Source organism: Myotis nattereri (genome assembly GCF_964212035.1).
Source record: "Myotis nattereri genome assembly, chromosome: 2".
NCBI classification, from domain to species: domain Eukaryota; kingdom Metazoa; phylum Chordata; class Mammalia; order Chiroptera; family Vespertilionidae; genus Myotis; species Myotis nattereri.
In genome coordinates, this window is record NC_138076.1 from 29076289 (window position 1) to 29103052 (window position 26764).

General features: G+C 40.0%; 1 protein-coding gene across 1 annotated transcript in view; it reads right to left on the minus strand.

Annotated features, from left to right (window-relative positions):
• The window catches only part of CUL4A (cullin 4A), a gene marked incomplete at its 5' end in the record, with an annotated part of 66289 nt that overhangs the window by 24309 nt on the left and 15216 nt on the right, over window positions 1–26764 (minus strand). The window contains 8 exons of the mRNA XM_081085054.1: window positions 3549–3741; window positions 6438–6556; window positions 11377–11444; window positions 13610–13692; window positions 14811–14900; window positions 15454–15616; window positions 19321–19394; window positions 20672–20739. Coding sequence (XP_080941180.1) covers window positions 3549–3741; window positions 6438–6556; window positions 11377–11444; window positions 13610–13692; window positions 14811–14900; window positions 15454–15616; window positions 19321–19394; window positions 20672–20739 — 858 coding nt within the window. The remainder of the gene's footprint in view (window positions 1–3548; window positions 3742–6437; window positions 6557–11376; window positions 11445–13609; window positions 13693–14810; window positions 14901–15453; window positions 15617–19320; window positions 19395–20671; window positions 20740–26764) is intronic.

Genomic DNA, 26764 nt, shown 5'->3' on the forward strand with positions numbered 1-26764 from the left:
AACAACAAAGGGGGATGTATCATGCTCTCTGGTTTCAAAATATACTACAAACCTACAGTAATCAAAACAATATGGTATTGGAACAGAAACACACACACAGGACAATGGAACAGAATTGAGAGCACAGAAATAAACCACATATACAATTTATGACAAAGGAGCCATGAATATAAAATACTGGAGAAAGGACAGAATCTTCATTAAAGAATTAAAACACAAGTTACAAACTGGGAAAAATGTTTGCCAACCATATGTCTGATAAAGGAGGACTCATATACAGAGAGTGCATTTATATTTAAAAAAACCTGTTTCATCTCAAAATATGTTCTTTTGAGATCCCATGCAATTTAATCCTATTTTAATACTAATCAGAGAATGCAAAGATAGTGACTAATAGTATCTCATGTTAAATATTATTTGGAGATTGATAAAGGCATCATCATAATACAGAGGCATCCTATACAACAAACTTCAATCCAATTTTTGAGCAGAAATTATAAGTAATCAAGTCAGAGGTTCAAGGTTTATTTCTATAAACTATAGATCTGGGACTGTTAGAACAGGAAATGCAGACTAGGCTAAATCTTTGTCCCTTTTTTTCTTTTTCTAACTTATCTTTATTATTGAAAATATATAGATGTCCCCTTCCCCATCCCTGTTTACCCACTCCGCCCTCTCCAGCCCTTCCCCAGGCATTCACAGCACTATTGTCTGTCCATGGGTTATGTAAGTTCTTTGTTTAATCTCTTCCTGCCCGAGCCATCCTTCCCTCTGAAATACTTCAGTCTGCTCCATGCTTCTATGTCTCTGGATCTATTTTGTTCATCAGTTTATTAAGTTCATTAGATTCCACATATAAGTGGGATCATGTGATACTTGTCTTTCTCTGACTGGCCTATTTCACTTAGCATATTACTCTCCACATCCCTCCATGCTGTCTCAAAGGGTAAGAGATCTTTCTTACAGCTGCATATATTCCATTGTGTAAATGTCCCACCGCTTTTTTAACCACTCATCTACTGATGGGCACTTGGGATGTTTCCAGATCTTAGCTACTATAAATAATGCTGCCATGAACATAAGGTTGCAGATATTCTTTCTGATTGGTTTCAGGCTTCTTAGGATATGTTCATAGAAGTGGAATTACTGGGTCAAATGGCAGTTCCATTTTTAATTTTTTGAGGGACTCTACACCGTTTTCCATAGTGGTTGTACCAGTCTACATTCCCACTAACAGTGTACTACAGTTCCTTTTTCCTCCACATCCTTGCCAGCACTTATTATTTGTTGATTTATTGATGGTAGCTATTCTGGCAGGTATAAGGTGGTACCACATTGTCATTCTCATTTGCATCTCTCTCATAATTAGGGATGTTGAGCATTTTTTCATATGTCGCTTGGACATTTGTATGTCCTCTTTGGAGAAGCATCTATTCAGGTCCTCTCTCCAATATTTTTTTTTAAATATATTTTTATTGATTTCAGAGAGGAAGGGAGAGGGAGAGAAAGAGAGAAACATCAATGATGAGAGAGAATCATTGATTGACTGCCTCCTGCACACACCCTACAGGGGATCGAGCCCACAACCTGGGCATGTGCCTTTGACTGGAATCAAACCTGGGACGCTTCAAGTCCGCAGGCCGACATCCACTGAGTCAAACTGCCTAGGGCGGTGGTCAGCAAACTGCAGCTCGTGAGCCACATGTGGCTCTTTGACCCCTTGAGTGTGGCTCTTCCCCAAAATACCACGGGCGGGCGCGCATGTACAGTGTGATCAAAACTTCGTGGCCCATTCGCAGAAGTTGGTATTTTGCGGAAGAGCCACACGCAAGGGGCCGAAGAGCCGCATGTGGCTCGCGAGCTGCAGTCTGCCGACCACTGGCTAGGGCTCTCCAGTTTTTAATTGGGTTGTTTGTCTTCATGATATTGTACTTAGAAAACGCTAAAGACTCCACCAAAACAATTACTAGATTAATAAACGAATTCTGCAATGCAGCAGGATACAAAATTAACACCTAGAAATCAATGGCACTTTTATACACCAATAATGATCTCTTAGAAAGAGAAAAAAAAAAAATCCATTTATCACTGCAACAAAAAAGTTAAGATACTTAGGAATAAACTTAACCAAGGAGGTAAAAGACCTGTACTCAGAAAACTACAGGATGTTGGAAAAAGAGACAGAAGATATAAACAAGTGGAAAAATATACCGTGTTCACGGGTTGGTAATTAACCATCATTAAAATGTACATACTACCTAAAGCCACCTATAGATTCAATGCAGTCCCTATTAAAATACCAATGGCAAATTTCACAGATCTAGAATAAATACTCCAAAAATTCATATGGAACCAAAGAGACCCCAAATAGCCACAGCAATCTTGAGAAAGAAGAAAAAAGTTGGAGGGAATCACAATACTGGATATCAAACTATACTACAAAGCCACTGTACTCAAAACAGCTTGGTATTGACACAAGAACAGGCAGGCATATAGATCAATGGAAGAGAACAGAGACCCCAGAAATTGACCCAAACTATTATGCTCAATTAATATTTGACAAAGGAGGCAAGATTATACAATGGAGTAAAGACAGTCTCTTCAATAAATGGTGTTGGGAAAATTGGACAGGTACATGCAAAAAAATGAAACTAGATCACCATCTTACACCATATACAAGAATAAGCTCAAAATGGATAAAAGACTTAAATGTAAGTGTGAAACCATAAAAATCCTAGAAAAAAACATAGGCAGCAAAATATCAGACATCTCACATAGCAGATTTTTCACAGATACATCCTTAGCACAAGAGAACAAAGGAAAAAAATAAACAAATGGAACTACATCAAACTAAAAAGCTTCTGCACAGTAAAAGAAACCAGCATCAAAATGAAAAGGTAACCTCTTGTATGGGAAAACATATTTGCCAATGATACAGCTGATAAGGGGTTAATTTCCAAAATATATAAAGTACTCATACAACTCAACAAAAGGAAGACAAACAACCCAATTAAAAAATGGGCAGAGGACCTTTTTCTTTGTGAAGACAAACCTCATTTCTTACAGAATTACTACTACATTCTCCCTATGGAAATACCATGTACTGTATACATACAGATATGTATATATATATATATAAATATATATATATAAATATATATATATATATATATATAAATAACACACGTGTATATATGGTTTTTTGAAAATGTGTCCCCTAATAAGGTGTGATACAAATTCTTCCCCTAGCATGAAGAGCTTGGGAAAAAAAGGTATTTTTAATTCTCATCTGAGTATTTTAGAGGGAGAGGGACAGAACATCAATTTGAGGGAAACATCGAATGGTTGCTTCTCAGAGTGAACCCGCAACCTGGGTATACGCCCTGACCGGGTATCGAACCTGCCACTCTTCAGTGTACCGGGTGATGCTCCAATCAACTGAGCCACACCAGCCAGGGCAGGAGCTTGAATATTCTGAGAAAAAATTTTGCTTGAGTTATGCCTTACTTTCACATATTAAAAAAATGTATAGAAACATGTTTCTCTACCGATCAGTTCTGCAGGCTTATTTGGCCTCTTGTTGATAAACGTTTCAAAGGATTCCTTCATCAAGTTGATGAACTTCTCATTCCTCTGAAAGCAGACTTCTATCACATGGTCCACTCTGTCCTTAAAATCCAGCAGGTCCTGGACCATATCTTTATCTTTTTCAGGATTGATAACAATCGTTGTCCCAAAAGTCTACAAAAACAAACACACACCAAGTCATCAACAGGTTTATGATACCACATATTATTTTCTCCTGCTATTAAACAATCATGACAGTGGAAAAATTTCATAAATTCAGTCTGCATTCTAAAAATTAAGTGAATACTGTAGTTCCCCCCTTATCTTTGGGGGACATGTTCCAAGATCCAAGTAGTTATCTGAAACCATGAAGAGCACTGAACCATATATATTGTGCACGTGTGTGTGTACACACACAGTTTTTTCCTATACATACATACAATTTAAGGCTTCTCTTTGGCATTATCTGATTGCCAGTATCACCACTCTTGCATTTTAGGCCATTATTAAGTAAAATAAGGGTTATCTAAACCCCAAGCACTGTGTACTAAGTGACCAATGGGTGGATAGTATATACTGGGTGGATATGCTGAACAAAGGGATGACTCATATCCCAAGTGGGACAGGCTGAGATTTCACCATGCTACTCAGAATGGCTCACAATTTAATATTTATGAACTGCTTATTTCTGAAATTTTCCATTTAATGTTTTTGGAACACAAGTGACTACAGGTAACTGAAACCACAAAGAGTGTTACAATTCTGCTTCTGGAAGAATTTATAAATCCCTGGAACATTTTCTATTGTTTTTTTGAAGAACTTTTTGCATATGAATTCCTCAAATAGATATTAATACCCATCAACACATCCATTTGGACTTCGTGGCTATAGTTTTCTTTCTCCTTCACTTCTAACTATAAACAGCATGGTTTTTAGCCTGTATTTTAAATCAAAAATGCTACATTAAAATAAATATTACTAAAATTCTATGTGTGACAATAATAGTTAGCTGTTTGAGGACATAAACTACCAGTCTGAAGAGGTGTTGAATATGATTAATCAATGTAATACATATTTTTGAAAAACTAGTCTTGCCCGGGCACAGTGGCTCAGGTGGTTGACTGTCATCCTGTGCACCGAAAGGTTGCTGGGTCGATTCCTGATCAGGGCACATACCTGACCCCCAGTTAGGGCACATATAAAAAGCAACCAATTGATGGGTTTCTCTCTCTCTCTCTCTCTCTCTCTCTCTCTCTCTCTCTCTCTCTCAGTTTCCCTCCCTCCCCCCCCCCCTCCATATTCTCGGCTGAGGATTAAAAGAAAAAATTAAGAAAGGAAAAAAAATGGTCTTAAGTATACACTACACATCATTTATGCAGGTCAAGGCAGACTACTGGCGAAAAGGTAGAAATACATTAGCATCAATACCTTCTGGAAAGGAACACTATTAACACTATGACCACCAGGGGTGGGAGGGACTTACTTTTCACTCTACCCTTTGTATTGACTGCATTTAAAAATAATGTACACACACTGCCAAGATCAGCTTTATTTTGATAACGAGACACTGTGCTGAATCTAACTTCCTATTTTGTCCTTATCTTATGGACACTCAGGAACGGTGGTCACATCACTGATTTTTTACTACCCAAACTAAAAATTGCTAAGGTTTCCTGTTCCTTGAGGACTACATGTTGGCAAAATCCTAAATCTATATTAATTAGCCTTTCCTTAACATAAAGTTTCATTGCCAATCCAGCTTAAGTCAGTCATGAGTTTTAGCTCAATATTGTTGTATAGAATCTTGAGGTGGTGGTGCGCATGTGTGTACAAGCTTTCAACATGTAAAATAGTAATTAACTCCAGGCCTGATATTCCAAAAAGCAGTATGAAAGCTTTATCTTTTTATCTCACTGAAATATTCCTTGTGACAGAGATTCTCAAGCAGTAGAAATACGACATTGTCTATTTTCCTCTGATGATAACATCTGGCAAAACAATGGGGCAGCATCACTACCAGGATGTTAGTATTGATACAATCTACCCATCTTATCCAGATTGTCCCAGTTTTAACTGAAACTAACTTTTGTATGGATTTAGTTTTTATCACCTGTGCAGATTTGTGTAACCTTCACCACTGTCAAGATACCACAAGGAATCCTTTGGTTGCCTTTTTTATAACCATACATGTACATAACGCATGCTACAGAAACATGAAAGTAATGTTTAAGTAATAAATCCTAGATTGCTAGGAAATAAAGTAGCACACACATCAACCTACCAAAATGTGCACTAGTTCTCACTGTGCAAAGAAAGGTATGTTTAAAAAGCAGATTCACAAAAATGACTACTGTAGAATGAAACGTATGTACTTATGCTGATGACAAATAGTCAAACAGCCTTTCAAGTCATGTTTATACCAGGATGCTGTTTATCACTGTTTGTGTTATCTTAAGTTTGCACTGCCCCAGCCAGAGTGGCTCAGTGGTTGAGTATCAACCCATGAACCATGAGGTCACTGGTTGATTCTCGGTCAGGGCACATGTCCAGGTTGCAAGCTAGATCCCTGGTGGAGGGCATATAGGAGGCAGCCAATCGATGATGTTTCTCTCTCACTGATGTTTCTATCTCTCTATCCCTCTCCCGTCCTCTCTAAAAACCAATAAAAAGGTATTTTTTAAAAAGTTTGCACAAGTGATCTGGAAAGAAATGGAAGACTACTATTTACCTGATCACCTGCTAGAAAAAACAAAGGTACCTCCAAACAGTCCAGTTCACTTTGCCCAGGGTATTGCAGTATCCTGAAGATGAGCCACCCACCCCTTGTACAAAGCACAGTTGGTATTACTATCAAGACAAAACCCACACACCTTGATGTACTCGCTCCAGTGCTGAAGCAGGATCTGCTGCCCACCCTTCACTCGGCTAAACAGCTGGTACATCTGAGTGAGGTCAGGCACTCTGTTCTCATCAAGTAAGTGATCAAGTCCTGAGATCACACAGTAAATGTTAGCATATCACATCAGTAAGTCAATGCGAATAATACTTAAACTAGAAAATAGTATGCACCACCAAAAAAGTTAACATGTAATATAAAAAATTAGGGAATATTGCTTATTTCTACACAGGCAAGTTGTTCTGGTGCAATATCTGATAAATCCTATTAAGTGAATCTCATTTTTCTAACCATGCTGGGAAATGTATTCTTTATTTCTTCATGTCACTAAGCAGGGGTGGGGAACTTTTTTTCTGTCAAGGGCCATTTGGGTATTTATAACATCATTTGCAGCCCATATAAATTTATCAACTTAAAAATTAGCTTGCTATATTTGGTCAAACATTTAATGAACTCACCCATAATACCTTGGGAGGGCTAGATCAAAGGATTTCTCGGACCTTACAGGACTTGTGGGCCAGATGTTCCCCACTCTTGCACTAAAGCCTTCTTAATTCACTAAAGTAGCAATAATCTGAAAAATGCTCACACCAACTATTTGACCTGGGAGGTTCGTGATTCCAAGTTCCTTCTGATCTAATCCACCAGTCCAAAAGTATATTGTCAAAGAATATGCTATAAATGTAATCTTTTAGATGATTAATTTTATCCATAGATATAATACACTGTGAGAGAAAACCATTTACTATTGATTAAACACAGCATTTTAAAAGTTCTTCTTTCCTGTTTTAGGTATTTAGATTTTATAAAACCACACCACCATCGGAACTTTCACAGATTTCCTAAATATCAGCTTTATGATAACAATGGAGAGGCAGCTAAGTTAGAAAAGCAGCGAGCTAGTCATGTTACTTCACAAAGTCTCAGATTCTTCTATAAATGGGCACAATGTCCACCCGCTGAGGTGGTTTACAGATGCACACAATGCACTGTGGGTTAAAAGTACAGATCCTCACTAAGGGCTCCAATGTTTATTTCTCTAAATTACATTTCAATCTACTAATGCAATAACTTTATAACTGTACTGAAACACTAATGTCTTCAAAAATAACAGCTATTTTTTCAATGCCTCTAATTAAATTTAGATTAAGCTCCTATATATAAAATTCATAATTTTCTTGAAACAATGTATGCAAATTCCTACTATTTACTTGAATCCCCTTTTCTCTTATAAAATGACTCATTAAAAAACACACACCTAGTATGAATTCTGAATGCATTTGTATTAGGTAGACCATTAAGTTGAGGCCTCATTCATGAGCAAGTATACCAGCTTTCTAGCTTTCAGTGAGGTATACATAGAAAGACATCCACACTTACACCCTGCCTCTCAATTTAGGAGCTGTGACTTGAGGCACCACGTTCAAGCTGTTGTTAGCCTCAGTTTTCTTACTTGTAAAATGGGGGTAATGATTTCACTGGGTTGTTCAAAGACCAGAAGATATTTATATGAAGTACAATGGATGCTCAACAATGCAATTCTTTCTTCTTCTGGGATTATATTGTGGTTTCACTTGGAAGTCCCACTTTGACTATCTAGCAAAGTAGAATCCAAACCAGAATATATTTGGGTGCTATTTAGGGCCTCCCCAAAGTTAAACTTTAAGGTTTTCAATACCTTGAAACATTTTTTTTAAAATTTTTTTTTTATTGCTTAAAGTATTACAAAGGGTATTACATATGTGTCCATTTCCCCCCCCCCCCCCCCGCCCTAGACAGTCCCCTAGCCTCCCTTATCCCCCAGTGTCATATGTCCATTGGTTATGCTTATATGCATGCATACAAGTCCTTTGGTTGATCTCTTACCCCCCTACCTCCTGCCCCCAAACCCTCCCCGGCCTTCCCGCTGCAGTTTGACAATCTGTTTGAGGCAGCTCTGCCCCTGTATCTATTATTATTCAAAAGTTTATAATGGTCTCTATTATCCATGAATGAGTGAGATCATGTGGTATTTTTCTTTCATTGACTGGCTTATTTCACTTAGCATAACGCTCTCCAGTTCCATCCATGCCGCTGCAAATGGTAAGAGTTCCTTCCTTTTTAGAGCAGCATAGTATTCCATTGTGTAGATGTACCACAGTTTTCTAATCCATTCATCTACTGATGGGCACTTAGGCTGTTTCCAGATCTTAGCTATGGTGAATTGTGCTGCTATGAACATAGGGGTGCATATATCCTTTCTGATTGGTGTTTCTGGTTTCTTGGGATATATTCCTAGAAGTGGGATCACAGGGTCAAATGGGAGTTCCATTTGAAGTTTTTTGAGGAAACTCCATACTGTCTTCCATAGTGGCTGCACCAGTCTGCATTCCCACCAGCAGTGCACAAGTGTTCCTTTTTCTCCACATCCTCTCCAGCACTTGTCGTTTGTTGACTTGTTGATGATAGCCAGTCTGACAGGTGTGAGATGGTACCGCATTGTCGTTTTAATTTGCATCTCTCGGATGATTAGTGACTTTGAGCATGTTTTCATATGTCTCTTGGCTTTCTGAATGTCCTCTTTTGAAAGGTGTCTAAGTAGGGCCTTTGTCCATTTTTTGATTGGATTGTTTATCTTCCTTTTGTTAAGTTGTATGAGTTCCATATAAATTTTGGAGATTAGGCCCTTATCAGATATGACATTGGCAAATATGTTTTCCCACACAGTGGGTTTTCTCGTTGTTTTGTTGATGGTTTCTTTTGCTGTGCAGAAGCTTTTTATTTTGATGTAGTCCCATTTGTTCATTTTCTCTTTAGTTTCAAGTGCCCTAGGAGCTGTATCAGTGAAGAAATTTCTTCGGCATATGTCTGAGATTTTGTTGCCTTTGGATTCTTCTAGAATTTTTATGGTTTCCTGTCGTACATTTAAGTCCTTTATCCATTTTGAGTTTATTTTTGTGTATGGTGTAAGTTGGTGGTCTAGTTTCATTTTCTTGCATATATCTGTCCAATTTTCCCAACACCATTTACTGAAGAGACTATCTTGGCTCCATTGTATGTTCTTGCCTCCTTTGTCAAATATTAATTGAGCATATTGGTTCGGGCCAATTTCTGGGCTCTCTATTCTATTCCATTGATCTATATGCCTATTCTTGTGCCAGTACCAGGCAGTTTTGAGAACAGTGGCTTTGTAATACATCTCGATATCTGGTATTGAGATCCCACCTACTTTGTTCTTTTTCAGGATTGCTGCAGCTATTCGGGGTCTTTTTTTATTCCAGATGAACTTTTGGAGAGTTCGTTCTAGATCTATGAAGTATGCCGTTGGTAATTTAATGGGAAGTGCGTTGAATTTATAGATTGCTTTGGGTAGTATGGACATTTTAATGATGTTGATTCTACCAATCCATGAACACGGTATGTTCTTCCATCTGTTTATGTCTTCCTCTATATCTTTTTTCAACGTCCTGTAGTTTTCTGAGTAGAGGTCTTTTACCTCTTTAGTTAAGTTTATCCCTAGGTAGCTTAATTTTTTTGGTGCGATGGGAAACGGGATTGTTTTTATAATCTCTCTTTCTGAAAGTTCACTACTGGTGTAGAGAAATGCCTCAGATTTCTTGGGGTTAATTTTGTATCCTGCTACATTGCCAAATTCATGTATTAAGTCTAGTAGCTTTTTGATGGAGTCTCTAGGGTTTTGTATGTATAATATCATGTCATCTGCAAATAAGGACAGTTTTACTTCCTCTTTTTCAATTTGGATGCCTTTTATTTCTTCTTCTTGCCGAATTGCAATGGCTAACACTTCCAGTACTATGTTGAACAGGAGTGGTGAGAGGGGGCATCCCTGTCTTGTTCCTGTTCTTAGGGGAAATGGCGTTAGTTTTTGTCCATTGAGTATGATGTTGGCTGTGGGCCTGTCATATATGGCTTTTATTATGTTGAGGTATGATCCTTCTACTCCCGCCTTACTGAGAGTTTTTATCAAAAATGGGTGTTGAATTTTGTCAAATGCTTTTTCTGCATCAATTGATATGACCATGTGGTTTTTTTCTTTCAATTTGTTTATGTGATGTATCACGTTTATTGATTTGTGGATATTGTACCATCCTTGCATCCCTGGGATAAATCCTACTTGGTCATGGTGTATGATCTTTCTGATGTACTGCTGGATCCGATTTGCTAAGATTTTGTTGAGGATTTTGGCATCTATGTTCAATACCTTGAAACATTCTGTAGTTCCAAAATGACTTTCAAATGGTAACATTAAATACTTACGAGTTATAAGAAGTAACAATAAGTACTAGAGTATTATAAATAGTCTCACTGTTGCTGCAAAGCATCAACATTTGAATTACTCTTTAACAAAGCTTTAGGATCACAAGGGGCATGTAAAATTAGCAATATAATGTGTTCTATTTTCTGTTTGCTTATTTTTCCAGGACAATCAGGGTAGAAAAGTGTACTCTGGCTTATGCTGACCACACATCTGGCAGTTTATCTGACACTCAGCTGCTTGAAGGGCATGGGAAGAAGTCCATGAAAATCTAACAGCCAGTGATGTACATCTACACCTGCAGCAGCATTCCGAGCATCACCTGTATGTCAGGTACAATACAGAGGCACATGGACCATGAGCACTGCACAAGTACCCAGCTGCAAACTACCTGTTGTCTAGAGGAATCTCTAGGAAGCTTTCGGCCTGGACAGTATTTGATTTGACTTCAGATTAAGCTGTAGTTCTACCACATGCTTTTCAATATTTTTCTTAACTAACTTTCTCAAGGGCTAATATGTTCATTATTTTTAATGATTTTTAGAGATTGTCTTATAACAAATGTCCTTATATTGCTACTTATAATGTTTCACTTACTTTCTTAATGCATTAAGGACTATCACTCAATTTAATTGATACAAGAGGTAAGAAAATTTACCTTTCTGCAGAATTGCTGTTAAATGTTCTCCTAATAGCTGTTTCTCCACACAAGCAATCAGTGGTTTTCTATAACAGGCAAAAAGAGAATGTTTCAAAAATAAGGTTAAAGGAGAGACTTTGGTTAACTGTAAGAGTGGGAGTTTACAGCTTACACAGATACTCTATGGAGCCAATCAGAAACCAAAGGGTCACAGAACAAGCACTCTGCTCACACGTGGACAGTCACCACTGCTGTTAATACAGAGTCTGAAGTATTTCTGAAAACAATTTACTTAAGAACATTAATAGACCAATAGATGCTGGGAGAAAGGGACACCAGCAGTAGGCAAGTGTGCCGTGCCTTACAATAAAAGTGGCCCCACACTTGGCTGGCAATCGGTACTCATGCTGTAGTCATTTTTTGAATTTAAGTTTTGCCTTCCATTAAGCACATTACTTCTTGGATTGCTGCTGTGATTCTGCCCTCTTCTTCCACCCCAATTACTTCTCCAGGTTGCACAAAACCCTGTCTTCTACTGTTACAGCTATGTCTCTCTGTCCCCACACTGTCTGCTTTCTTCCATAACCATTTATTAAAATCCAACTTAAGGAAGAGCTTTCATGAAGTCCAAGTTGCGTGTCACACAGACCAGAATATTTGAAAATCTGGAAATTCAGCAGGTGTGACTTCCATAATTATAGGGACACAAACAATCATTCTTTCTGGGTTCATTATGCACAGTTCATTAAAAAAAAAAAAATCAGAGTATCTGTTTTATTCTGAGCTTATTAATTATGGCCATCTTCCCAAACCTTAATTTTATAAGGAACTTTTCAATGTATCATCTTAATTAAACCTCATAGAACCCTAGAAAAAGGCACAGCAGACATTCTGGCTTCCATCCCACAGACGAGAAGACAAGAGTTCAGAGATGGTGTGACCTGCTTAGGGAGTGGTGAAGCTGAGAGTTGAGTTCAGTGAGTCATCAGCACCTTTTCCAGTCTGCCTCCAGGAAAAGGAACAGTGACCCACATGAGGGGAGGTGGAGGGCAGAGAGTAAATATGCCATAAAATCCATCCATTTAAAGTGTACAATTCAACAGTTGTTAATATATTTACAGAGTCATAGAACTGTCACTATGATCTAATTTTAGAACATTATCATCATCCTAAAAGCAACTTCATACCCATTAGCACTTCCATTCTCTCCATCCACCCTCCCTGTCTCCCAATTAGAGGCAGACAGTAATTTCTAGATTATCCTATCCTGAACCTTTCCTATAAATGAGATTGCACAACATGACTTGTCTGGCTCTTTCACTTAGCAAAGTATTTTTATGGTTCATCCATGTTGTAGCATGTGTCAGTACTCCATTCTTTTTTTAATGCTAATATTCCATTATATGTTTACCCATTCATCAGTTAATGTGTTGTTTCCACTTTTTTACTATTATGAATAAAATAATAGTAAAAAAACTATTATTTTATAATAATGGCTCAGTGGTTGAACCAGGAGGTCACAGTTCAATTCCTGGTCAGGACAAATGCCTGAGTTGTGGGCTCGATCCCCTGTAGGGGGTGTGCAGGAGGCAGCTTATCAGTGATTCTCATCATTGATGTTTCTATCTCTCTCTCTCTCCCTCTCTGAAATCAATAAAAATATATTAAAAACAAACAAAAAAAATAATGCTGCATGGACATTTGTGTACAAGTTTTGTATGGATGCGTTTTCATTTCTTTATATATTTAGGAGAACTGGTGTATTGGAGAAACATATGGTAACTGTTTAACATTTTGAGGAAATACCAAATTGTTTTCCACAGTGGTTGCCACATTTTACATTCCTACCAATTATGCATGAGGGTTCTAATTTCTCCACACCCTCACCAGTGCTTTTGACTGCTTGCCTTTTTGTATTACAGACATCCTGGTGGGTACTAAGTGGTACTGCATTGTGATACAAAGATATAAATAGTATCTTTGTAGACTTATTCAGTACTATCTGGGAGTATCTTTGCTCTTAGCACATTTTGTATTATTTGTGATTACTCAGTACTTGTCAGATAAATTAAGTGCTTTGTTTATGTAGTGTCAGATCTTGCCAGTGGTCAAGTCAAGGAAGGATAAAAGTCTTTGTTGAGTATCTTGCTACAAACCTTAATAATAAGCAGGTTAATTATTAAAAAACCAGCCAGGAAAAGGTTTCACCTATGATCGAATTGCAAAAACTAAATAAATGAATAGTACTTACTGTGTACTGTGGTCTAAATACGTGATTACTCGGTCTCCTTCTTCCTCTAAACGTTTACTTACATGGTTAAGATATTCTGGAACCTTCCAAACAAAATATTTAAACACATCAGTAACAAAAAGATTCTTGAAGAAACTGGAATATTGTTTTCTTTACAAATTTTTATTTAAAAGCAGAATATTTCAAGCCAAATATTAACACAGATTAATGGGGGTGGGGTGGTAAAGTGGGAAGTGTATGCAGGGCAGGTGGGATACACAGAAGTTTCCTTAAACTCAATTGTGGAGATGAAACTTAACCTCTAGAAGCAGGGCTAAGGCAGGACTGCATTGTTATGCACTGTTCACAGTGCAGTCCTGTGGTTGATGCCATAGGACTCTCCATCCCTGGGGCCCCACAGACAGATGAGCAGCAGCACCTGGGTCAGAGGTTATAGAGCCTAATGACACCCCCTGGCCCACATACAAAGAGTGTCAGCAAAAACTATGCAACAAACTGGTTGTCATTTGTGGACACTAAACAGCATGGTTGCAGAAGATCTCAAAATGCACACCATTTCCAGGGACACAGGGTCTCCCTGCTGTCATATGACAGCACAAGAAAGGCCCACAACACAGGTCTGTGGGGTTCTGATCTAGTGGCAGCAGCCAGGTCTGGTATTTGATGCGAAACTCTCTCTTTAAAACTAGGACGAAGAAACCAATGGCCGGTTTCATCCTGCACAGTAACAAGTAACATTTAGGTGACGGTCCCCAGGGACTTCCTCCAGGACTGTGCTGTAACACCTGCAAAACTGGCTGTCAAGTTTTTTTGGGTTCATATCACTACGTCTTTCATACGTTTTTTTGGGTAATTTTTTCATGTGTTAGATTTCATATTTAAGATTTACCTCTTGCTTCAACTTGAGTTCCTTTATATACTTCCTTCAGAAGCTATCTTACTAGCTTTTTATTATTATTATTATTATTATTATTATTACTATTATTATTTGGAAGGAGGGCAAAAATGTTTCTACAGGAAGTTAAATCCTTACTATAATAAGAATGAAGCTCATTACTGGGGATTTCAGCTAGATTATAGATTTCAAAAAATTTTCAATAAAATGTTTGCATGTGTAAAAAGACAAACATTTAGAAATTACACTTAGATGCACATCTATAAAAATGAAATAAGGCAATTCAGAAACACTTCATTGTCTCACCTCTCTTTCTTGCATTAACCTTTGGCCTTCTGCAGCATATAAACAATTAGTTTCTTCCAAAAATTTCAGTTCAAACGAATCTTTATATACCTAAGAAATGAGCAGAGTTAATGAACAATTACAGTAAACAAAACTACCTTTTGAAGTGTTGATGTACCCCAAATTTTGAGGGTGCAAGGCCACTGTGACCTGCACTAATTCCTTCACTGAAGCGTCTCAGGCCAGCTCAGCTGCCTCCTATGTAGCTGACCCCAGAGGCATAGCTGACTTCTGCTTAGCTGACCTTGGTCAGCTGATTCCTGGCTGGCTGACCTCTACTCAGCTGACGGGGGCAGCCTAGACCACTTTTACTGCTTTCCTCTGAGTGCCACCAGGCCCTTGTCCTTTATCTAGGCTGTATTGGGTCCATGTTGTAAGGGGTCTTTCCTACTGTAGCTCTTGGTGTGGTATTAGCCCAAGTCATTCTCCTTCTAGTGGTTAAAAAAAAAAGCCATATTTTCAATAAATACTTCTGTGATTTCATTTTTTGCACTTAAATCTTTGATATGTCCATTTATTTTGGTGTAAGTAGTTAGGCAGGAATCCAATTTTTTTCTTATACACTGAAAAGTTACTCGTAAATTTAGAACAATAAGATGTTTACCTGAAGATCAGAGAGCATACTCAGCAGACTTCGCAATAAGCTTCGGTCAACAGCTTCACCATTTCTTTCTTGTTCAATCAATAGCAGAATTCCATCAATAGTTTTACTCTGAACCATTTTATCACTAATAATATGGTTTCTAAATAGTTCTAATCCCATATCCCTGAACAAACAATAAAAAAATAAACTATATTTTAGTTTCACTTTATAGAAATTTTACGTGAAGCTCTAGCTACATTATATCATCCAAAGTCTGTTCATTTGCTAATTCTCTAAATCCAAGTGTCAAGATTTTTTAATTTTCATTTTGGGCCAGTCTAACTGTGCCTTGTACTTCCTTCTTTATCAAGACTGTTATGTTTTCCTGGAGTGGGTCAGGCAACTGTTACATGAGGAATGTTGAGGCATTACTAGGTCAGACATGTCATTGAAAGTATCTTGCAAAAACCTGCTATCCTCAGCCCGCAATTCACACCATTCTTCCTGGGCATGATCAGAGATGCTCAAGGCTTTAGGAACCTACCCTGCTCCACTGCCCTAATCAGCCCCTCCATGTCCTTTCCTTTTCCATCTCTGTTCCCTCTACAGAGCTATTCCTCTCTGACACTTCATTCTCTCCTTTATTTGGCCCTTTCAATGGGCGAACTGACATTAAAATATGACTTTAAGAGTCCATCATACTTCTTCAGCTCACTGCCTGAGGAATTTAGGAGGAAATTTAGCTGTCAGCTACTATCCACAAAAACCATGTGATAACAAAAGGACTCTATGCTTTGCCAAAACACCTCTCCAAATCCCCTAGGTGCCAAATACAGAGGAGGCCAAAGTTCAGATCCCTGAGCCCAGCCAGGTCTCCTGAATGGGCAGCTCAGGGGCAGTGGTGGTGGTGGGTAGTACTAACGGTGAGTAGTGGTGGTGGTGGTGACGGTGTTGAGGAGAGAGTAGTGAGCAGTGGTGGTGATGGTGTGGCAGCAGTGGTACTAATGGTGAGTGGTAATAGCAACAAGCACTACATATGCTGGGTGGGCGTGCGTTCTAGGGAGCCCTGTCTGTGTTGGAGAACCTTCTCCTCCTTCACTGTGTATCATAATCACAATGGCCTTGTCCTGTTCCCTGAAGGAGCTGCAGATCAGTCTTCCATGAATTTCAAAGACAGAGCAGTAAAGCCCAGTGGGCAGCATGTGGGCTCAAGCCAGTCACATGGGCTTGAATTTGCCCTCCCCTTACCAACCCTCCCCCGATGCTTGCTGTGACTCTGAGGCAAGGAACTTAACCTCTCTGTGCCTGTCCTTCCTTAACACTAAATGGAGATCACGTGAATTGTTGTACATCTGTGAAATAATTCACATTGGGCCAGGCAGGTACCCAGTGCATAGGAAGTTATCAGTCCGCTAGAATCTTCTTCCTAAAATCTAAATCTCAGTTTAAGGCTTCAGGAGCAGCCCACCAACATCTGCCAGGGCATCTCATCAGCTTCATCTCTCTGATTCTCACACGTTCTGGGCATGCTGCTGTCCTGTCATCAGAGTGGACTTCTTTCCTCTATTGCCTCTTTGGTTAGGTTAGCTACCTAACCACTCCTGCTCATTCTGCAGAGACTGGGCCCAGGCGTGCCACTCCTCTCTTGTCTTTCCCAGGGAGTCTCCCACACCTCACCGTGATTCTTGTACTGTACTATCGTGCTCAGTTTTTCTGCCTGTTGCAGTGGACTGAGTGTGGTATGGTATACTTTATACTATAAGCAACGTTCATAGCCTATGTTATAAACTACATTTATAAATTAAGAATTCAGGCTGGGTAACCTGACAACCCAGGTATAGCAAGTTATTTGAACTCTGTGCTTCTGTTTCTCCACATATAACATGGAGACAATAAGAGTCATTCTTTATAGAGCTGTTCTAAGGATTAAGTGAATTAGTAGATGTTGAAGAACTTAGAACAGGGCTTTGTACAGAGTAGAAGCTATGCAATTTGCTGTTATCAGTTTTACCATCCTTATCATTTCTCTGAATAAAGGCTATCTTTTCTGTGCATTGTCTGCCTTATTGCAGACATGCGTGGATATCTAGCATGAGAAATGTAGAAGTCAGAGGAACAAAGGGGGAAAGGAGTATTAAGGAAGGGGAGAGTTTCAATAGTGTCTAAAGCTATACAGATGTCAGGTTATCCTATATAATGAAAACCTAATATGCAAATCGACCTAATGGAGGAATGACTGGTAGCATGACTCGCACTGACCACCAGGGGGCAGATGCTCAATGCAGGAGCAGCCCCCTGGTGGTCAGTGCGCTCTCACAGGGGGAGCGCCGCTCAGCCAAAGCTGGGCTCATGGCTGGCAAGTGCAGCGGCAGTGGCGGGAGCCACTCCCGCCTTCGCTGTAGGCGGGCAGTAAGGAGCAAGGGGTCATGGACAGCTAGAGCCCAGGACTGTAAGAGGGATGTCCGACTGCTGGCTTAGGCCAGATTTACAGGAGGATAGAGCCTAAGCTGGCAGGTGAACATCCCCCAAGGGGTCCCAGACTGCAAGAGGACACAGGCTGGGCTGAGGGACCTGTCCCCCATGCCCCTCCCCCAAGTGCATGAATCTTGTGCACGGGGCTTCTAGTATAAAAGAAAGAGGGAAAAAAAGTGACTATGGGATCTGGTAACCAAGAGATCACTGACGTCTAAGGCAAGAGCAGTTTCCATGTGGTGAAAGGAGAAACCACATTGTTTAGGGTTAAGGTGAAAAGATGGTGAGAAGTTGGAAAAGAAAGCAATTTTTTAAAAAGAACTCAGGTTTAAAGGTAATGAGAAAGTACATCAATTCTCAATGGGAGAAGGAACTTCTGCATCAACAAAGGAAGAACCCAAGGATGGGATTAAGGGCAGGCTTTTGTTAATGTCAGTTAGGGCTTCTTGGAGGCAACTCTGGGGAGACTTAGGGCAGGTGGGCAGAGAGGTGAAACACATTAGCAAAGGCTGTGGAAGTCAGTGACTAGGGACAATATTTATACCATCTTTCATCTTTGAAAGATGATGTATGATGAACAGACTGAAATGACAGACCTCAATATCCTAAATAAAACTAGGCCCCAGTGGCCTTGGATAGTCAGTAAGATGGAGGTTTTGATGTGTGTGTGTGTGTGTGTGGGGGGGGGGGGGAGAGCGGTGGCACACGGGTTCAGGGCTCATAACTTCGCCTGCAGTTGTAGTCTTTCTCACGGTTTCACCAGACCACTGGAGAGAGCCATGCCAAGTCAAACACCAGCCATCAGAGAGAGTATAACTGAGTTCTTCTCCCTCATAGCAGAGGTGAGATGTGTGTGATCACTGGCTCCAGAGATCCTGAAGTCCACAGCTGTTACAGAAACGTGGCTTCATATAGTACTTCCATGCTTGCCTGATGCCTCTGCTGGGACATTCAGTGCAAGCTGGGGGACATGCTAGAATTTGCTCCCCTAACTCGGCCTGCCCCATCTTCACCCTGTCACCTTCACTGGTGATGGAGATGCTCTAGGCCAGTGGTTGGTAAACTCATTAGTCAACAGAGCCAAATATCAACAGTACAACGATTAAAATTTCTTTTGAGAGCCAAATTTTTTAAACTTAAACTATATAGGTAGGTACACTGTTATTAACTTAATTAGGGTACTCCTAAGGCTTAGGAAGAGCCACACTCAAGGGGCGAAAGAGCCGCATGTGGCTCGCGAGTCGCAGTTTGCCGACCACGGCTCTAGGCCTAGATGTGTACACTAGAGATTTAGGCTGACATAAAGGATCACAGACAGATGACTACATATGCCATCAAATTAACCAGCACAAGACAAGTCAAACGTGTGGTTTCAGGCACAGCAGCAGATACAGCTATACTGACTAGAACACTCACCAGATGGAAGGAAGCATGGAATTCTGAAGTACGTAAGTGCGATCCAAAAACAGGAAAATACTTCTGATCATGATCTGGAAATTAGAAAAGAACTTACTTTATTTACGTATCTTACTAACAAAATATTCAAGATTAGGCCATTTGTATTATCATTATGCTAGGTACCTCAAATCTAATAACTGTTTCTTGATGAAAGATGTTTTCCATCAAGACCCTTATGAGTTATCCACCCCCCCCATGTTTGTTTTTCATCGCCTTTATCCAGAAAATCCGATTGCAGGGATTTAAAGCATTTAGCCTAAAGGATACCTTTGAAATTTGGTTATTTCCTAACATGTGATAAATCTCATTAGACTGGGGATATGCTCTAAGCTTTCTAAACAATTAGTTCTTGTTACATTAGAATGAGGCTCTTGGCCAGTGTATGTATTGGACTGTACTCTGCAAGCAGAGCGAGGAGGATGCAGCCGCTCCCTTTGCCGTGCTAGCATGCATGCTGTAACCCTGTAATTCTCCCATCACGGAACTTACCAGACTATTGTAGAGGTTCACTTACACACGTAAGCAAAACCTTTCCAACAGACTTTTATCTATTTCTACCATCTACCAGGTGCCTGGCCCAGAACAGACACACATTCATTAACCCCTACTTACTTCATTTAGGAAACAAAAGAATTCAACCTACTTAGGAAAGCCATTGATACTATCTTTTCTCTCACTTACATAATAAACAGCCTGGTCACACTAAAAACTCATATACATAAAATCAAATCAGAATCAATACATCTATAAAGTCTAAGATTTTGGATGTTTAGTTATAGTAAAGTTCTGGAATTCAGACTTATCGGTCATAAGCTGGGATTAAGGAAAAACTTATCGACCCATTCAGGAGTTATGAGTACTGTGAGCTATCATCTGTCAGGTTGGGCTGAAGGCCAACTTAGCAGCCAGCTGTTCTGGAAGAGCAGAGTTCACCTTCTCCGATTTTCTCTCCTCTGTTGTCCAACTACGTTGGAGCTGGAGAGCAGTATTTGACCCCAAAGAGAATCTTGAACAGAACTTCCCTATTTAAGCTCACATTCTGGCCCTTCTACCTTAGTTAGGTGAGGGAAGATGGATGAGACTGGTGCTTTGATGAAAAAAAGGAAAAAAAAAAAGAAATAACAACAACAAAAGATAGCTGGATTAAAAGAGGACACATACTCCCAGCTACTAAAATGTCTAACTAAACCAGAGGCAGACAAAGACCAAAGGGGAAACGACATCTGACATAAAAAGCAGTACTGATGAAGAGTCGGGGAGAGTGCACCATATATAAAACTAGCATTAATAGAAAAGTCAATATGCTTACCATTTGTCTGCAGTGATCTTGCCAGCATGTGTTAATCTTCTTTAAAAACAAAACACTATCTAGTGAGTCTGTGCAGACCTGCTAAGGAAAACTTTAGAAATCTTGGGCAATTTATTGCAATTTTAACTTCAGCTCTCTTCACCACAGAATACTACATACATATCAGTTAATAATTAGAATACTACCAGAGCCAAAGTTCAAAAACCATAAACGCAGTTTTTCTAATTTCCACATCTCATAACTTAGCTGTCATTATCCCTGACTGCACTCCCCCGTTTTTCATTTTTCACCTCCCCTCCTTTCCGGTTTCCCTTCCTGCTGGCAGCACTTTACTGCCTTATTACTTTCAGAGCCCTGCCAGCTGAAGAGAACCACCAGGTCAGAGGCTTCCTGGGCCTGGGCGACGGAACCAAAGGCCCTACCCCACAAAGGGCAGAACATGACCTAATCTGTACCTGAGCTCCAGGAGACCCTGTCCCAGTGGAGAGGAAGCAGGTCTATTATTAATAGCACTGAGGGATTGGCAGCCACAGGGAAATTGCTAAGGTTTAACTTTAACCTCTAGTCACAATGAAAACTGACAAGTCACATTCGCACACCAAAGTAGGAACACTCTCAGCTTGACTCCTGGAGTATGTTTTCCAAGAGACACTCAAAATGCTGTTCATAGGGGGGGGGGGGGGGGGGGGGGGACCTGAATGCTGGTCCCTAGAGCAAACCATGGATAAGTGCCTTGAGTACGGCCTTCACAGGTTTTTGCAAAGACCATGAATTATAAATGTCTGCATACTAATTGATAGTTTACAAAGCACTTTTCATACTTGTGCTCATTTAATACTCTAACAGATGAACAAAAACAGCTTGTTGAAGTGGAAGGACACAGGTTTCCTGGGCATCAGTCCAGCTCTACACTTCTCAGCTCTATGACACTGGACAAATGATGAACTTCCCTAGGCCTTAGTGCCTCCATGTGGAGAACACATTCCTGAGAGCTATTGTGAGGTTACACATAAAATTCTTAGCATGTAGTGAGGAGAAAAAACATACCAGCTAGAGTGTGACATGTAAAATCAGATAGTCATTGGAAGTCTTCAGAGGGTGAAGGTCTGACAGCGGGAGGGGTAGCCAGCAGAGGATAGGACACCAGCCAGGACTTTAGGAAGGGGACAGGTGATCTGGAGAGCAGTGGATGGACTGACGGGCACATCTGAATCCTTGTCACACCCGTAAGGGTAGCTGACCACAACCACAGTGGTCCTGGCCAAATCTTAATTTCTCTTGAGGCTTTGCCAATACATTAAAAATAGTCAGTCATAGCAAAGACCTAATATGTCAATGGTTAACAAGTCATCCTGGAAGAACTCTGTTTTCAGACTGTCTGAAAACACACACACACACAGAATCAGTCACAAGCACATTTAGACAGGTGCCACCATGGAGACCCAGCAGCTCTGGCACCGTGCTGGACAGGAGGCACTTGCCCTGTGGTCGACACCCTGGCAGGTTTCCACAGGCTGCCAGTCAGACAGTCTGCAAGGCTGCACAGGGATAAACCCACACCAGCCAACCTGACACCACTGGTTGGCTCAGGTGCTGCAACTAAGCAAGGCACAGCTCTATCTGGTGCAGGGTTTCGTTAGGATAGGGAAGTCCAATGTGAGGGGTTCCTTAAACAAAAGATATTTTCTTTAAAGAGCTGGGTAAAATCAATATACATCTTTAATAACTTTTTGCCATTTCCTGTAGAAAAAGTATGAAATGTAGGCTAATACCACACAGTGAGGCATCTATTGAGCTCCACTCTTCTAAATATCCAAACCAACTCCAGACCTGAAGCTATAACAGTAGCCACAACGCTGTACATGATTACTCTCAGGATTTAAGACATACAGGCATGCTGAGGTTTGTCAACAGTTTATTCTTCAGAGAGGTTCTCCAACAGCCATCCTTTTTATCTTTTCAGAGAAGAGCCAGTCCTAGTTGAAGAATCAATATGGTCTACTATGGGTGAGTTAGGCAAGTCTTCAAATAACAACAAAAAAATCCAGTGGCAAAATGCTCATAATATACCAAGGAAAAAACTCTATGTATCTGCGATTACAGTGATCTAAAACAACAAGGATAGTAGTTACCCTGGAGAAGAGAAGTGGCAGGCCCTGTTTTTGCCCACATTTTCTAAACCAGGTATCCAGCTTTTCTAATCCCAGCAAAGAGAGTGACACCTGAGTTGTCCTTGCAGCAGGGGACAAAGCAGGAGATAACAATGGTCCCGCATCACAGACCAGCAGTGGTTACTTACCACCCGACACCCCTCACCTAAATTAGGTCCCCTTGTCATTATCGCTAAGAATAACATTATTTTTCATAATAATTACCCAAGTTCACATTCTACAGTATTTAATTACTGCCTCCCTCATTAGTCTACAAAGCCCATGGCAGCAGGAGCTATGTCATGTTCACCTCTGAATCCTAGCACTAATCCGGGGCCACTCACATGCCATGTGGTCTTGGGCCTTCTGGCTTATGAGGGTACCTGTAACTTGGAGCGCTGTGCAAATGTTTGAAGCTTAGTCTACTGCCCGCAAATGCTCCATGCATGCTAACTGCACACCAGTCCAGTAAGTATAAGCTTAAGGTCTTTATATAAAGAAGCTCAAAACCTACTGTCATCAGCACAGATTACAGATAGGTTTAGAGGGAATGGTGCGGCTTCATGATTTCCCTAACAGCAAAGACTTCATTTCCTTATGCATCCTTCTGTTCTGAGGACTACACTGTTTTTGTGTGTGACTGATCACCGATGCCGCATGCTAATTAGCATTTCTGTGACTAAGAAAATCTGTACAGCTGTAAAACTGAATCAGGAGAAGGAAAAAGTGACTTCTGTCTATAGTTGTTTACAGATTTAGATTCTGAGGACAGTTTGCTATTTTATTTTATTATTAATATATTTTTACTGATTTCAGAGAGGAAGGGAGAAACATCGATGAGAGAGAATCATTGATCTGCTGCCTCCTGCATGCCCCCTACTGGAGATTGAGCCCACAACCTGGGCATGTGCTCCTGACAGGAATCGAACCCGGGACGCTTCAGTCCATAGGCCGATACTCTATTCACTGACCCAAACCAGCTAGGGCTAGTTTGCTATTTTAGAACTCCTCATGAATCAAGTGTAGGTACACAGCATTACTTCTTTCTATACTGTGTGATGCTTGCTTCAGCCTAGGCTGCTTATGGCTGAGGTGTGCATGTGTAGGGAGTTTCCTCTATGTTGGGGAAAGGCATATCACCAATAGCAGGTAACTTATTTTGAAAGTGCAGAATTAATCAAACATATTAACAAAGGAATGGATATGGTAACCTAGGAGAACAGCAGCAGATGACTTAATTCCACAGGCATCCTGTGTACCTGATCTGTTTAACCTCTGATGGGCTTCCTGAAGTCTCCCTGAATTTTTATGCTGGCCTAAACAGCAGCATGCAATCAATATACAGTAGGTAGCAATCCTTGAATCTTAGAAAGTAGAGTTACATGAAACACTGGAATATCCCAGAGCAAGAGACATCTGAATATGCTTAACTTAGAACATTCCTGGCCCAGTGAGAATCTGGGCATTTGCAACAGCACTAACACTTGGCCACTGTTAAGACCAGGATAGGTTATATAACTTTCAGCAAGAACAAAACTCTGAAGGCAGGACTGTCGCTCATCATCTACCTCTATCCCTAATGCACCATGCCATACTCTTGCCTGCACAGGCAGGCTGGCTGTTCTTTCTTTACATCCCAATAGCTTTTAAAACCCTCACTACATTCCTTTGTAAATGAGTATCTTTCTGATTCTGTCAATCCCATTGGAGTTTAAGTTCTGAAGGGCCAAAATCACATTTCATTCACGTTTACTTTTCTCAGGACCTAACATTACCTAACATTATGTGGTAAATATTTAATAAATGTGTACTATCTCTGGTCTGTCAATCTACTTCATCATTCTGTCAAAATGATTTTCCTAAAACACAATCTAAATACATTGGGTTCTTGCTTTAATAACCTGTAAGGATTCTCAGATGCTCATAGATTTAAGTTCAAATCCTTAATGGTGTACACAGATTCAAATCAAGTTGCAAGTTAGCATTACAGCCTCAAACTTCACCAATTCTTCCAGGTTATAATCACATCACACTCCTCCAGGTTTTCATGAACACCCTTTCATACTCTGCTTTCCGATGCCTCTTCACTCTCTAGCTGGCTAGAACCTACTCATCCTTTAAGATACAATTCAAGTGTTACTTCCTCTGGGAAGCTGTGCCCCAAATGCTTCATGTGTTGTAGTTCCTGTACTTGACTCTAACCATTCAACATTTTGAATTCCGATGCCTCACATTAATAAGGCACACGTTTCATCTATAGTGTGTCTCTTTTTCCTTTCTTCTTTTATGAAATGGTAATTCTTATAATCATGGCTTTGTACAGCATCTAGGAAATATGGTAATTCCCTTGCACCTATCACAGTGTTGTTACTTCTTGGAGGGTAGAAATTAGATATGGCAATCATTTTTCTAATTTCTAGTAGACAGGAAATACTTGTTGAATGAGTGAGTTAATGAACACATTCATGTTATCCATAGGATAGGATTAACTGGCAGGATAATTTGATCAGGTAATAAAAAAGCAGTCTTCAAGTAATCTGGGACAACTGGATTAGGACAAAGTTACATCAGCTCATTCTTGCAAGTTCCTGTCTTGGAGAGAAGGCTTGGGAATATGCTGATGACTTCCAGCAAGCCTGGGAGTCAGGCTAATTTTCAGATGCCAACATCCTGAACATGGGTTCCAGGACCCAGTCCCCAGGATTCCAGAACTGTGGCACCAAGGCGCTGAGTGTATCTCCAGCAGGTCCCCCTGAGACATGGTACACACTGGCCAGATTCCAAAAGGCCTAAAGTGTTGTCACTATTAGGACAGAGCTTTGCCAGCTAATATGGTAGAGGTATACTTACAGATGTCAATATAATAGAACAAGAATTGACATCACTGACCCATTTATAAGGGAGAACTACAAATATTATCCTAAACTGAGACATCTCACTGTGGACCTGGACTTCATCATCATGATTAATAAAGAGCCCCAATGCCAGACAACAGAACTGCTGCAAACTGCCAAGGGAGATTTCAATGAGCTCTAAATGCTTCAGTTTCTCAATGGAAGGGAAAAAAAAATTCTTTCAGCTGAAAAAAAATCTAGAAACAAGTACACTCCAATTATCTAATTTCACAAATGAAGAAACAGAGGCCCAGAAAAGTGCAGTCACAAGTAGATTGTCTTCAATTATAAGTCCACTTTCTGATATGTGGTTGGCTATAGTAATGGAAGGGAGCTGGAGAACTAGATGGAAGCCAGATGGTAAGCAACTGTCTACAAAATGCTAAGGAGCTCCGAGTTTCCCTGGCAGTCATATAGTCACAGATGGCAAAATTAGTAGCAAAAATTTACATTGCCCCTGCCTATAACTTCCTCCCCTTGATTGTGGATCACCCAGAAGAAGCAAATAACCATGTTGTCAGAGAGGTGACCTCGTGACAAGAAACCAAGGGTGGCCACAGGGCACTGAGAGGGGGCTCGGTTCTGTAACTGAGTGAATTCTGACAACATCTGTGAGTCTGGAAGAGGAGCTGACCACCGGACCAGAGACACCTTGATTTCAGCCTGAGACCCTGAGCAGAAAACCCACTGAGCTAAGCCACTATTCTTGACTATACTTTATGAGCTGGCAAATGGGTGTTGGTTTACATAGCCAAGTTTGTGGTAATTTGTTACATATCATAGAAAACTAACACAGATGGGTTTTTATAAGAATAAAGGATAACAGAACTCAGACTTTAAGACATTTTTTAGAACTTTTCCTAAATACTTAACCAGATCCTATGAAAGGACACTGTTTTGCTTTGACCAGATTAGCAAAATGATATAAATTCTACTTAAAGAAAATCTATTATATTGGGTCCTATGAAGCAAATTTAAGGTTTCTGTTCTGTAAATAAAAGGGAATTTAAAAAGCCATTTAAAAAATATTAAGGATACCCATTAGTTCT